The sequence below is a fragment of the Chelmon rostratus genome, chromosome 17, assembly GCF_017976325.1.
Source record: "Chelmon rostratus isolate fCheRos1 chromosome 17, fCheRos1.pri, whole genome shotgun sequence".
Lineage (NCBI taxonomy): Eukaryota > Metazoa > Chordata > Actinopteri > Chaetodontiformes > Chaetodontidae > Chelmon > Chelmon rostratus.
Genome location: NC_055674.1, coordinates 2,992,152 through 3,006,497, shown reverse-complemented (window position 1 = coordinate 3,006,497; position 14,346 = coordinate 2,992,152). Strand labels below are relative to the sequence as shown.

Genomic DNA, 14,346 nt, shown 5'->3' with positions numbered 1-14,346 from the left:
ACAACTGTTTGCTCAGCACCGGACAGACTAACTGGTGAACATAGTGGAGCATTTAGCTGCTAAAGAGCCAGATGTTTCCCTCAGGAGTTGTTGAAAAAACAGAGCTAAAAGAGCATGAACATCGGACTCATGTGACACATCAGGTGACACAAACACAACTCCAAAATTATGATCATGTTACTCCTGAACTGCTCGATGTGTAAATATGCTGCTATTTGGTAATACGTTCACCATATCAATACCACCAAATCAACAAATGCCTCAAAATCAAAATTATTGCAGGTGTCAGATAAATTCCAACAACAACAACAACAACAACAATAATAATAATGATAATAGTAATAATAATAGTAGTAATAATAATAATAATAATGTGGAGTAGAAACAGGGACATATTCAGTGGTGGAAGAAATACAGTAAGTAAAAGTCATTCAAAAAAGATTACTTGAGTAAAAGAAGAAAAGTATTAGCATCAAAATGTAAGTACCTAAGGTAAAAGCACTCACTATGCAAAATGACGCATTTCAGAATAATACAGTATTGAATTACTATTTATGCTCCATTCATGTGGATAGCTTAATTTTGTATAAATAATGTGAATCTGCATAGAATAACTCAATCTGTCATGTAAATGTAGTTTTCCCCTGAAATGTAGTACAAATTCGCGTAAAAAAGAAAATATTCAAGTAAAGTACAAGTACCTCAATTGTACCCTTGTACAGTACTTGAGTAAATGTATATATACTTCATTTATTATGTTCATATTTCACATAAGTGAACATTCTAAGAGAGCTCTGGGTCAGTGTGTGTTTATATGTCTGCAGTTTGTCCCTCCTCCTCGCGGGCCGTGCGCGTGACGCTGCAGTGACGTCGGCTTTGGTGGCTCGTGCCTGTGGCGGCAGCAGGTTCCCTCTTCATTCAGTCTCCACGCTCCCAGACGGAGTTAACGGATCTTACGGTTATTATGGACCGGCTGGTCCCTCGACTCGTTTTTCCTGTGGGGAATGAACAAGCGATGTGTGAAAATGTCTGAGTTTCTTTTCCTGCTGCTAAACTTTCGTGTCAGTTTGGATTTTATCCTCCAGAAGACTGATGTGGAAGTTTGAACCGAGCGGCGCTCGTTTGGTTTTCTTCTCAGTTAACTTGTGTGTGAATGGGAACCGTTAACGTTAGTTCATCTCATCTGTCAAGCTAACTTTTCAAATGACTTTCACCACTTTTGTGTGATGGATGCAGATATGCTGTTGGAGTATTTACACGCCTCGTTGTGATTTTTGAGTGTTTTGGAGTTGGAAGTGGACTGTTATCCTGGAAAAGGCTCTCGCACCGACAGGTTTTCATCACTCAGCTAGCTAGCGACAAAGAATGCTATTTTGCGGATATCTCAGCTGTTCCAGTACTTTTGTTGCGTTTACGTGAATTGAAAACAACAATGATTTCGGAGGAGAGAAGCAGCCACGTAAATAAACAAACCCTGAACTTCCCTGTGGGTTTACTGATCCGCTCTCCAAAGAAGCGCCTGGCCAAACTGGGGAGGAAACCCAGCAATGGATCTGTCCAGTAAGTCCCTCTAAAGCTGACTGCGAACACGTTAACCTCCCTATGCAACATGTATGCACTGACAGATGGGCTGTAACACACTGTCACAGCTAGTGTGTGATCACATGCTCCAAAAACAACACATCACATGTAAAAAAAAAAAAAAAAATTGACCACCTGTACTATAGCTTGATTACCTGAGATTGAAGGTAGCTGCCATGATCACTGTTTCATTACAATACTGCCAGCTTTTAGGAAGTTCACGAACACTTCCTTTTTGCCTTATGTGTGGCATATGTAGTGGAGATAAACCCACCTAAACTCAGGTTATCCAGCAAAAAAATAATTTTCCACTTTTGACACACATATTTAGTGCCTAAATAAATAGTTTAAGTAGTATTAAACCCATGTCAGATATATTAAAATGCTATAGTGAAAGATTATTACATTACATTAAATGACAAATCACTGGAAAAAATTACTATCTGTGTCTATAGGTGTATGTCATACCAAATGATCAGGTTGGAGGTCATGTTTTCGCTCATCTTTTTATTTGCCCATAAATCACTGTGTGCAGTGATTGACTGTTACATAGAGTTTAACCTGTCTGGATATGAAAAAGCCACTATAGGAACTCATCGGTATATATATGCAGAATGGCTGATTATTCCATTGTGTATATTTAAGGCTCGTCACCTAACAGTGTAGGTTATCTCACTCTCCTCTCCTGTGTTCCCTCTCAGGTCCAACAACTCGGACAGCACCGTCCGTTCCGCGGAGAGCGTGGGTGTCCGGCAGCCAGCCAAGAGCAAAATCCGCCGTCACAATAACAGGCTTTCAACCGTTTTCAACCACAGCCCCAACCTACGAGATGGTGGACGCCGCGGCCAGGGGTTGGGCAGCGGGACTCTGGCAAGTGACCTTCAGGCTGCGGACGACCCGGCAGAGCTGTCCAGTCAAATGTCTGTCCCCGGCATCCTGAAGATCTTTGGCAGCGACATCTGTCAGGGGACCAATTATAAGAGTGTGTTGGCCACCACACAGTCCAGTGCAAAGGAGCTGGTGAAGGAGGCTTTGGAGAGGTGAGGGGTTTCAATAAACTGCTGTGTGTGTGTGTGTGTGTGTGTGTGTGTGTGTGTGTGTGTGTGTGTGTGTGTCGTATTTTAAATTTATGATGGGGTTAAAACATGTTAGCTAGACTCCATCTTACAGCCTCATATTTTGCTGAAAGATTTAAGTCTGGAAAAACTCCCCTGAGGATCAGTGGAACTTGACCTGATCTGTACTGGATCAATCAGCAAACATTAGCTTTGAAACATGTGCTGTGACTCACCAAATCTTCTGAACCACGAAAACAACTTTTAAAACTAAAGTTTAGATATGAAATGAAGCATTCTTCTGCAACTTCATGGACCTATTTCTCACCTTAAAAGTATTCAGAACCAGATTTTTTAGAGGATTTGATATTTGTTGTGATGCTCCTTATTAGATATGTACAGTACCAGTGATGCATTTTCAAATTTGAGGACATGCTGCTTTTCTTTATTTTGTATTATTGCAAAGTGAATATATTTAGTTTTTGGACTGTTGTTTGGTTTTTCTTGAACCCTCTGAAACTGTGAAAAAGTGCTTTTCATTGTGTTCTTAAATTTTAATGAATCATACAGAATCTACACACATCTAGAAACTCTGGGAAGCTGTACCTTGAGCTAAATGCTAACGTCAGCATGCTAACATGCTCACAATGACAACATGCTAATTTGGTGATGTTAAGCATGTACGGTGTTTGCATGATGTTCGTTTAGTGTGCTAATATGCTAGCATTTGCTTATTAGCATGCATCACAAAGTGCAGCTGAGGCTGATGGGAATTTCTTTGGTTTTGCAGGATTAGGTCATTAACCAAAGTACAGGTCAAATTACAGTTTTGATGCAGCTTGATGAAAAGTTAGCAAATCAACAAAGTGATTATAGTTCTTCCTGAGGAGAACATGAAAGTCTGAATCAAATTTCATGCTAATCCATTTAATAGTTGTTGGTGTATGTCAGTCTGGACCAAAGTGCTGGACCAACCATGTCAGCATGGCTTAAAAAAGTAAAGTTTTACTTCCAGGTTGTTAGATCAATAGTTATACTGGCCTAAAAACAGTGGGCTAACTTAGTTCCAGATGGTTTAACTTATCCACTGCCCCTCCGTGGTCCTCTTCTCTAAATTTCTACTTTGGTTGTTCAGGTACTGCCTGGAAAAAGAAGACGCCAGCGACTACGTGCTCTGTGATGTAATTGGCCAGACGGGAACAGATAACCAGTGGAAGAGGGAGTGTTTCCGGGTGGTGGGAGACAATGAGAAGCCCCTAATGCTGCAGTCACTTTGGAAACCCAAGGAGGGCTTCTCCAGGCGTTTTGAAATCCAGCTGAAAGCGAGCGTTGAAGAGCAAAGTTTAAAGGACAGAGACACAGTCACAGCAGGTATACATGTCTGATAACACCTTCATAGCTTTTCTTCATAGCTTTTGTCCCTTGCCTTCTTCAGAGACCAAACATTGTGCCTATTCTCTTTAAAAACACACATCTAGCCATCTTCAGTGACGTAGATACAACTCAGTGACCCTCACATCCTTACGCCTAGGTAATCAATCACTCAGTCTCTGTCGTGGTGGCATGGGGAGCCTTTATCCTTGTCTCTTATTGCAGGCTAACAGCCTTCATTGTCCAGCTTATCACCAGCTAAAACAGGGGAGATGGCAGGCATGTGAGAGAGGTCAAGAGGAAACAAAAGCTGCAGTGAGGGATAGAGGAGGTCACTGTGGCCCCACTCTTATCTTTGTTTTATTGCAAGGGCCTATTAGGGCCCCGCGAAGCATCGAGGCACCGGGCAGCTCTTCCCACTGGGCCTGTAGCTGCCAGAATGTGGCCACTCACTGCTCTGTTATTCTTTCTATCAGAGCTCACTTCCTGCACACTTTGCAGCCCTGTTGACGTTGGCACAAGTTTGTTGTGGTTCTTCCTGCGTTAGATGAATGTACTACTTCACCAGTACTAACTATTTAATCAGTACTAATTTGTGCTAATTATTAATAATTTGACATTTGAGGAATACATTTATTCCTTTTCTCTGTGAGTGTGAGATGAGAAGATGGACACCACTCTTGTATCTGTACTTTAAATATGAAGGTACGGTCAGCAGCCAGTTAGCTTATCTTAGCACGAGAACTGGAAACAGGCAGAAGCAGCTTGCTGGATTCTGTCCAAAGATGACAAAAAAACACTTACCAGCACCTCTAAAGCTAATTAACATGTTATCTTGTTGTTTAAACTGTACAAAAACGATGTGTAAAATGCAAAATGTCGCTTTAACTCTCCTGTTTTTGTACAGATCAAACAAACAAGATACATGTTAGCTAATGAGTTTAAAAGGTGCCAGTAGGTGCATTTAGTTATTTTTGGACAGAGCCAGCGGCTTTTATTTTATGTTTTTGGCTGATGGCTCCATCTACATATTTACTGTACAGATAAGTGAATGTCATCAATCTTCTCATCTAACTCTTGGAAAGAAAGCAAGTGTGTGTATTCCCCAAAAAAGTATTCCTTTAAATTTTTTTATTCCAGGTTTCACTCTGTGATTTTTATTGTCCCATTATGGTCTTAATGCTGTTTCCAAGTGTGACAACTTACATTTTATGTCATAAAAATGTTGAAATTGGAAGAATATCAGCACTCAGTGATTGCAGCCTAAAATATCAGTATTGGTCAATATCAGTCAAACCCTAAAAGTCATGGTTCTGTCATGTGTGATCCGCCCTCCTCACCTCTCACAGACCAGGGGAAACTGCCCTTTACCTCTACAGTGTGAGTTTTTAGGCACTGAGCCCAGTCTGTCACACTGGTGCTGAACAATGTGGAAAACACCCACTTCCACAGCTGATAAGAGCAGCAGAGCTGCTGGTGTGAAGCCGGGCTCTGTGGACATTCCATGGTACTTAATGGCTCCAAATGAGCTGAATAGTGTTTGTGTTACGTCAGGTCGACAGAGCGGCTGTTGGTATCAGATAGAGGTGGTCACATCTCACTTTCCCCGCACATTTCCTCTCTTTCCTCTGGTTATGTTTCATTTGAATTGGTGCCAGTGCAGTGGACCGTTGGCTAGAGTGTTTACTGGGGAAATTTTGGCCATTGTTAATTTTTTGGTGATGGGTTTAGCTAAACAGGTGTCACCTAAAAAAATATTTTAGTTTTTTTATTGTGCTTCTGCTTCCTCCTTGTTAAAAAATCGTACGTACCTGTAGGCATGACTTATATATAAATAACAATACATGGTCCTCTACAATTCTTACTTACTAGTAACAAAATCAAAGAGGATTATTTTGAATGTATTCATACACACAAACTGTTCAAAGCAGAAATATTTTGGCATCTTTTTGGCGATTTAGTTTTTAGAAAGCTATTCTTGCCTTCACTGAATCAGTGTTAGAAGTTGTGTTTAATGTTAGTCTGTGTCAGTATCTTCAAAACTCAAACAGAAAATACAAGATTTTAGAAGTTTTTACCATTCGGCCAGTCTCACAAAGTCAGACCTGTCTCCACAGTACCGTGTCAGCTCTGGAGAAATGTCTGGCTGTATCCATTGTCATTCTGGCATCAGGGGGAAAATGCTCTAGTTTGTATTTCTTTAAACCAATCACAATCGTCTTGGGCCATGTGAATCCCTGGATGCAGTGACAGTGCCCTTGCAAAGCAGTGTTTTGGTGGAACATTTGCACATGGGGAGCTGCACCCTGGCATTAAAACCCCACTAAAGACAAGGTAACAGCTGCTGGGTTGTTTATGTTTGTACTGTTCGTGACCAGGTTAGAGTTAACTTACTATGTTCAGCACAGGTCAGCATGTAGGTTGCTAACTAGGAGGTTGTCGTTGACGATGAAAACAGTGACACACCGATAGTGGAAGGTCCTGTCATTGGTTGACTAAAATAAGTGGCCAATGACAGGCTTATACCCCCAATCTACATCCGGTGAGTCAGACTACCATTACACATATTCTAGAGGCAAAATGGTGGGTTGATTTTTGAAGGTTTTTAGTGCCCCTTTCTTTCATATTTGGAATATTGTCAGTCATGAGTACTTATATTTTTATCTAAATTTGGGGCGTTGTGCTGAATTGTTGGATCCTGTACAAGGGTGCATTGATTTATGTTGTGTCTTAACATGTGAAGGATTCGGTGTGCTTTTATGTTTTTTTTTAATTTTGTAAATAGTAACATGCACAATTTATATTTATTACAGATCAGTTTGGGCATTTCTTTGAACCACTGTTGTCTTTTTCATCCAGGCATCAATGCTCAGGCTCGTAAGCTGCAGAAGAGCCGCTCCAGAGTGACCTCGCTGTTTGTGGATGGCAGCGGGGAGGACGTGGACGGACTTGGCATCTGGAGAAGTTTGAGTGAGATGGATCTGTCCGCGATGGGGAAGGAGGCCAGCCGGGCCCGACAGAGCGCGCTCAGAGAGGATCCCGAGGCAGAGGCTGACAAGGAGGTCCTGCGGCTTGGCATGGAGAAGGAGGAGACAGAAAGCAGTGACGACAACACCACCCAGTACTCCATTCACCCGCCCTTCGACTTCCCGTACTTCCTCCTTCTGCAGGGCTACAGCCACAGACAGGTGAGGGAGGGAGGAAGAGAAGTGCTGCCCGATTATATATCAGCTAATGTGTTAATAGGCTTAAAGTGGATCAGACAGTATTTTAAACGTTGATGTATAGTTGTGAAATTAAATGTTAAGCCTTGGCATAATTACTTCTAACAGAACTAAAGACAGCTCAGTGTACTATGTGGTGTTATTAATTGAGTTCTGAGATCAGATGTTTGAGCCTTTGACTGAGACATTTTCAGTCAAATAGCGTTGTGTTGTCTTTAAAGCAAAGTAAGGTATTAGTAAATCGCCATTCCTGGAAAATGGTTGAGATTACACTTTAATCACAATAATATGTACAAATATCAACTGGTCTATAACCTGCGCTAGATTTCAGGCAAGACACTACAGATCAATAGAGCTAAACATTTTAAGATGTTGATGACACCATGAAACTCCCCCAGTTGATTACTTACATTAGGGCAGTTATTTTTTGTAGTAAAAGTTTTCTGATTAAGTTGAAATATGCAAATCATGCATTATCTAATTAAATATGCATTGATTAGCATCAGACCCAAATAATTTGTATTGTAGAGCTTCTCTTTGCACTAGTCTCTCAAAACTGACCAGGACTTGAAAAAACTGTGTTTTTGTCTGCCTTAAGTATTTATATCCTTCTGCATTAACCCGTCTGTCAGCAGAAGAGCAATTACACTGGCTGTATACAGTGTATGAAAAGCATGTTTAAATGAATGGCTTCTCTTAGCTATCTATAGATTGAATTGCTGTCGTGTAGTGGAAAGTTTGTTCCTGAAGAAGGGAGGACTCTATTGTAATAAGGTCATTGAAGACCTGACGAGCTCCTTGAGAGTGTCCCGGCAGCATTTGGCAGAGTCAAACACAAGCTTATAAGAGACAACATGGTGTAAACAAGGACATGAGAGTATTGGATTGAACGTCTTACATTAAGAACCTCAAGGAGTCAGAGAGGAGAGCTTTGGTAACACAGGTGGTTCTAACAGGCCAGAGAGGAAGGAACACTCAAAGCTTCACTGTGGATTTCTCAGATTGGACTCTGGACTCTTGAAGTGGACTACAGAGGTGTGTTGTCCTGTCCTGTAGCTTAGGGTGAAACAGAAGTGACTCTTTGCTTGAAGCTGACCAGGACAGGACGAGCTGTCTGTCATCATATCCCAATGAAAGGACAAGGAACAGAGTGTCCACCACACAGTCAAAAGTAAACCTGCTCAGGATGTTTAAAACAAGGAGATAACCCTGATTAAAGACACACTGTAGAGGATAAACTACACAGAAGCTATTCTTAGAGTGTATAAACAAACTCAGTGGGAGGGGGCACTTAAACTGGTGTTCTGTAATTTACATACCAGTATACTTGATCTGGGTTTTAAACTATGCCTCATTTGAAAGCAGTTTTGAACATCACATCCAACGCACGTCCCTGCTGATGTGTGCGTGATGCACTTTGAATAACAAGTTTACACAGCTAATTTTTCACAGTAAGCCAGGGAGTCAGGCTGTGGCTTTAGCGCAGCCCTTTCCCAGGAACAGGAAGCTCTTTCTCGCAATGTTGTTTGTCCCCGCTGGTGGAGAGTGCTGACTGTGCAAGATACTGGTTGCATCAGAGTAGACCAGGAACTGTAGCAGGCCTAATGTTACTCAGTCAACCCAGAGCAAAAGCAAAGAAACAAGCAGGTATATACTACTGTACACAGTACTGTGACAAGCTGTTAGGTTGCGGGCCTGTCAGACTGCTTGGCTCTTACTAGCACAGATGATACAGTATCACTGCCTGACTAATAGTCTTAATGTGGTGACTTGGAGGTCATGGACATCACTGATGTCTCACTCATAAGCCCTTCCGTTCCTGTCTCGCCTCACGCTGCATTGCAGGTGGTTCTCCTGTTGCTGTTCACACGCAGGCTGCTGGGTCATTTCCAAAATGTTACACAAGGAAATCAGTCCCATCCCACACACTGACTTTCAGCGTATTTAATCAAGAATATGGGGTTAAACTAGATGTGAAGCAATTTGTAGATTAGTCAATCAACAAAAAATGTATCAGCAACTATTCTGATAATCGATTGATTATTTATTTAAATTAATAGGTGCGGACAGTCCTAAATTACATCCTCTGAGGATTTTACGCTTTGTTTGTGCTCGCATGAGGCAACGTGGCGCAGGAGCATACAAACAAAACATTCTGCAAAGAAGCAAGAAGTCAAGGGGTGTCACCAGAGGAAGAAGGAAGAATTGTAGTTAACTGTAAAGTAATATCTATTCATGAACATACTTTACTGCCATTTTACAATCCCTGTAAAGAAAGAGGAACAACAAATGTGTTTTATTGAAATGAAGATTGAATATCCTGTAAACAATTTAGTTCTGCTGCAAATATTATTTGCTGAGATGTAGAATTTTAGGATCTCTTTTTTTGTTGCATTAAAAACATGCCTAGCCTTTATACACACACACACACACGCAGGCACACACACATATATATATGTGTGTGTGTGGATGTGGGTGTGTGTGTATAATAATTAATTGTTTAAGTGCCAGAAATTACCTCCAGTAGTTTTAACTTCTGTGTTTCTTTGACGTATGTGAACTGAATATCTTTGTGTCTTGCAGGATTTCGTCATCTACCTGATGAGTGGGACCACCACCATTTTTGGCTGCTGTAGGGAGCACTGTAACGGAGAAGATGAGGAGAGATTAAAGGTCGACATCCTTCTCTTTGCTCCTGATGTGTTGCCTCAACACTGCTGTGTCAGACGCCTGGACTCTAGCGTCCCAGCCCCCGAAGGGGAGCACAGAAAGACACAGACGATGCTGAAGCCCCTCCATGGTGCTCCTGTGACCAGAAATGGTTTCATTCTTAAAGAGGAGGTGGAGCTGAACCCAGGGGACTTGGTTGGCTTGGGAAAACACTACCTTTTCATGTTTAAGGATCCTACCAGCACATCAGGATCCCTCCAGACTCCTCCCTGGATGACCAGACTCTGCCTGAACTGTGATACAAAGACGCCATCCTCTTGTTTATCATGTGGCTCCACCATCACCATCAAAAGGCTCCAGAGGAAGCCTTTACCACCTCGTTGGAGGGACCTGGAAGGCACAGAGGCTTTGGTAAGCTATGAGCTGGAGCAGGAGGAGAGGGTTCTGCAGGAGATTTTGGATCTGTTGGACCCCAGCGGAAATGAACCAAAGCTGACGCCTGCTTTCCTGCTGAGCCTGTGCATCCAGCACTCAGCCTCCACGTTCCAGCTGACACACTTCAGACAGCTCCTGCTCCGGATAGCCAGCCAGATCCAGCTCGTCATGTGGGTAAGGATGAAGCTCTGCTCTTTCTTTTTGACATCAGGTGATTGATATCTTTTGTTCCAGAGAATCTCAAATGAACAAAGTATTAATAAGTGTATATTCAGCACTATATTATCTGAGTGTACTGAAAAAGGTTAAGTTATCAAATGTGCCCTCAGGGCTTAATGAAATTAACATCAGATGGTTGATATTTGCTGGTATAGCATGTATGAAATGGATAATTTCTTTGCATGTTCTCAATCTCAGGAGAAGACAAAGGAACTTGCAGCAATCCAGCCAGAAACGTGAGTAGACGAACCACAAGCATTTACAGAATGTCCCAGAAATACACGACCTGCCACAGAGTTATATGACACCTCAAGTTTTAGTGCCTGAATAAGAGAGGCGTTAATGTCTGATTTAAAACTATGTGCTCCTTCACAAAACAATGGGTTTTTAAATGCAGGCTGTGAAAAGAGAGAATTTCCCACAGTCTTTTCTATAAGACAGTAGATGCAGCTGAGAGTTTTCTCATGAGCACACCGTCTACTTTGCTTTGTCTTCAAATGTCACCGGATGACATTTTGCCTGTCAGGAGGTCAGGAAGTTATCAGAGTCTGAATCAAAGGCCGTTGTGTGGGCTTCAATACAAGTGAACGGGAGACAGAGCGAATATTCAAAGGACAGAAGTGACGGCTGCAGCTATTAATTATTTTAACTATCAATTATATTTTTAATTAATTACTTCGTCTTGAAATAAAGTAAAAAAAATGTGAAAATGCTAATCAACGCTTTACTTATAATCATATAGAACAGGGCAAAAGCAGCAAGTTATCACATTTAGGAGCTGGAAACAGAGAGTGGTTGCATTTTTTTGCCTGATGAATGACTTTGTTCATCAATGAATTGATCGTGAAAATTGTTGATTAGCTTTCAGTTAATAAACAAATAAATTCTACTCATAATTTAAGCAAGGTATGCTGACAGGAGGGTCATACTTTTTCACAGCAGACATTTTGAGGTGTTACAGTTGGAAAAGCAGCAACATGACAGTGGCTTCATAAGGAGGAGTGGAAAGTTGCCTCAGATCTACATTAGATTTTGCTGATTTGCAGAAATATTAGAGGAAGTTAAATCAAAATAGATTAACTTGAGGATAAACTCTTCCACTTCTGTGAGTGTTTTTGATGAAACTCAAATGTTCTTCTTAATGTCTACACTGTCTCACTATTTTTTAAATGCCATCTTAGATTATGACCTTTTTACAACAAACAGTACAAACAGGAGTTTATTCTAAAGAAGAGAAGCTTGACGGGATAGGACCCCAAAAAGATTTTTTTGTTAAATCAGGAAACTGTCAAATAATTTAAAGGATGTGATAGAGTACCTACAGTAATGAGGAGATGGAAGAAGCAGTCAATACATGAAATCCTTGTACGTGAGAAGGGTGATTCTGAAATCGGCCGTCACTTCTATGGTAGCTAATACAAAGACATCAGGACAGCTGTTATATGATCTTACAACTAAATCTTCTAAGGTCTCTGGCAGCTGTGTTTTCAACCACAAGAAGACCTCTAAGTGCTGTCGTTGGTTTAGCCAGAGAAAAGTGCGTTACAGTAGTCGATTCGGGATGTTATAAAAGCTTCAACCTGATTTCGACATCTGAATTTTTTAATGACTCATGAAAATTGTGTGACAAATGTGAAAAAGACAATAAAGTCACTGCTCTTATAACAAAAAAAATCTCTCTGTTTTTCATTATACAGTCATTTTGTGACTTTTTTAGACTTGGCTCAGCACTAATCTCTGTGTTTGAACAACAGGAGCTCCAGTGACATGCAGCCCGAGCATCTTCAGCTGCTTAGCATGGAGGAGCTGATCCCAGGTCTGCAGCCTCTGGTGCTGTGGATGGCCAACTCCATCGAACTGCTGCACTTCATCCAACACGAAGTCCCTCAGCTGCTGCCCTGGAGGCAGGACCAGGAGGACGAAGGTGGACAAAAACACATTGTGTCCTTTTACTTTATTATCCCTGTCAGGCTCACAGTTGGCACACCTGCTGTGTGTTGTACAGTGTGTGTTTTTAAAATTTGTTTGTGTGTGTTGTCAGGTCTGTTGGACTCTGAGATGTCCTCCACTCGGACAGCCTGTGAGGAAGCCATGACAGTCCTGGAGGAAGTCATCATGTTCACCTTCCAACAGTCTGTCTACTATCTAACGAAGGTTGGCCACCACACTTTAATATACTATGTTCTTTATACACAGCATAAACTACAACACACACACACACACACACGCACACACACACACACACACACTCACACACACACAAACAGTCATAAAGTGACATCAACATGTTTCACTTCCTATTAACCTCCTAAACCTGAGTGTCAGTCACATGTGAAGTGGGAAATTGGACTGTAAACACTGTATTCTGTTATCATTGAACATATTCCAGACAGAAAACAGTAACAGAATGGAAACACCAACTCTCAGGCAGGAAAGGCCTGCAAGATAGTGAGCGGGGTGTCCTTTCCACTGACTGGAATATAAACAAAAAGTCAATCCTGTCTCCCAAGGTTTCACTTGTTTGATAACAAAAACCAGCATGTCCGATTTGGTGAGAACCACTATGTGGCTGTTAGAACATCTGAAGGTCTTTTTTAGTCTTGCAGCAGCGTCGATGACTTGTTGAAAGTTGTTGAAAGTCAAATCGAAGTTCTTTACAGATACTTTTTAAATACTACTAAACAATTAACACAAATAGGCAAAGAATTGTTAATGACAGTTTTAAACTCATTGTATTGTTATATTCATAATTAACAGAACTCAAAAAGAAGTGTGTAAAAGTTGATGTTTAACCAGGATGTGAAAGTGGAGCTAGATAGAGGAGATCAGACAGCAAAGATAAACTGTTCCTGGAGTAACTGATAAGAGGATGTGAGGAGTCTGGATGTACAATATGGACTGAAGAGATCAGAGATGTAGGCTGGTGTCAAACCATGCAGAGCTTTAAAACAAATACTGCAGTACTACATTTTGAACCAGCTGTAGGTGAGCTAAGGAAGACCAGCTAGCCTAGACTCTCACAAAAGGAGAGTTGCAGTAGTCAAGATGTGAAGTAGTAAGAGCATGTAAGACAGTCTCCAGATCTCCAAAAGAAAGACAACGATTTTATTTCCACTGTTGACCTAATGTGGGAAAAGCTATCGCTTAAGACAGAAATCAGGCTTGTAGTTGAAGCAAACTGCAAATCTGTCTCACTTAGTTTTCAAGGGGAAGTACAGCTGCGTGCCTTAGCAATGATAAGGGATGCTGAATTTTCTAAAAAACTCAGTGGAAACATGTATGAGAACAATGAAATAGAGCCCAGGGTGGAGCCTTGGGGTACGCCTCAGGAGATAGTAGCAGAAGCAAATTAAAAATGTATTGATCATTGTGGTCTATCTATGTTGCAGATACAGTTTATGCCACTCTAAGGTCAGTCTTAAATCTTTGATGAGGACTTTTGAGAGTCTGGAAATGCATCTGGATTTGCTTTGTGACAGAAAAGTCAACCCTCCTGTTTTACAGCCTGACAGGACACTCCCGGGCTGGATTTACGTGACTTTCCCATGTTAAACTTGCTTATTAAAGGCTGTCTGGTTTACGCAGAATCCAGTTGACATCGCAGCTTTGACAGTTAACAGCAGAGACTGTAGAAACACCACCCTGCACAGTGACTGTTTGAGGAAGGGAGGGAAGGAAGCAGGAACAGTCTGTGCTGTTGTTTTGAATGCTCAGACATATTTCTATTGCTTGTGCGGCACATCAGCCTAAACTGACAAAAGAGATATTTACTGGACAGTATATTCTCTTCA

At 41.3% G+C, this 14,346-nt stretch overlaps 1 protein-coding gene across 1 annotated transcript in view; it reads left to right on the top strand.

Annotated features, from left to right (window-relative positions):
- Nucleotides 1–942: 942 nt before the first annotated feature.
- The window catches only part of si:ch73-281f12.4 (RA_Radil_like and Myo5p-like_CBD_Rasip1 domain-containing protein), a 29,277-nt gene continuing 15,873 nt past the window's right edge, over nucleotides 943–14,346 (top strand). The window contains exons 1-8 of the mRNA XM_041957763.1: nucleotides 943–1,560; nucleotides 2,283–2,621; nucleotides 3,772–4,007; nucleotides 6,867–7,195; nucleotides 9,815–10,510; nucleotides 10,754–10,791; nucleotides 12,310–12,479; nucleotides 12,597–12,709. Coding sequence (XP_041813697.1) covers nucleotides 1,433–1,560; nucleotides 2,283–2,621; nucleotides 3,772–4,007; nucleotides 6,867–7,195; nucleotides 9,815–10,510; nucleotides 10,754–10,791; nucleotides 12,310–12,479; nucleotides 12,597–12,709 — 2,049 coding nt within the window. The 5' untranslated portion in view covers nucleotides 943–1,432. The remainder of the gene's footprint in view (nucleotides 1,561–2,282; nucleotides 2,622–3,771; nucleotides 4,008–6,866; nucleotides 7,196–9,814; nucleotides 10,511–10,753; nucleotides 10,792–12,309; nucleotides 12,480–12,596; nucleotides 12,710–14,346) is intronic.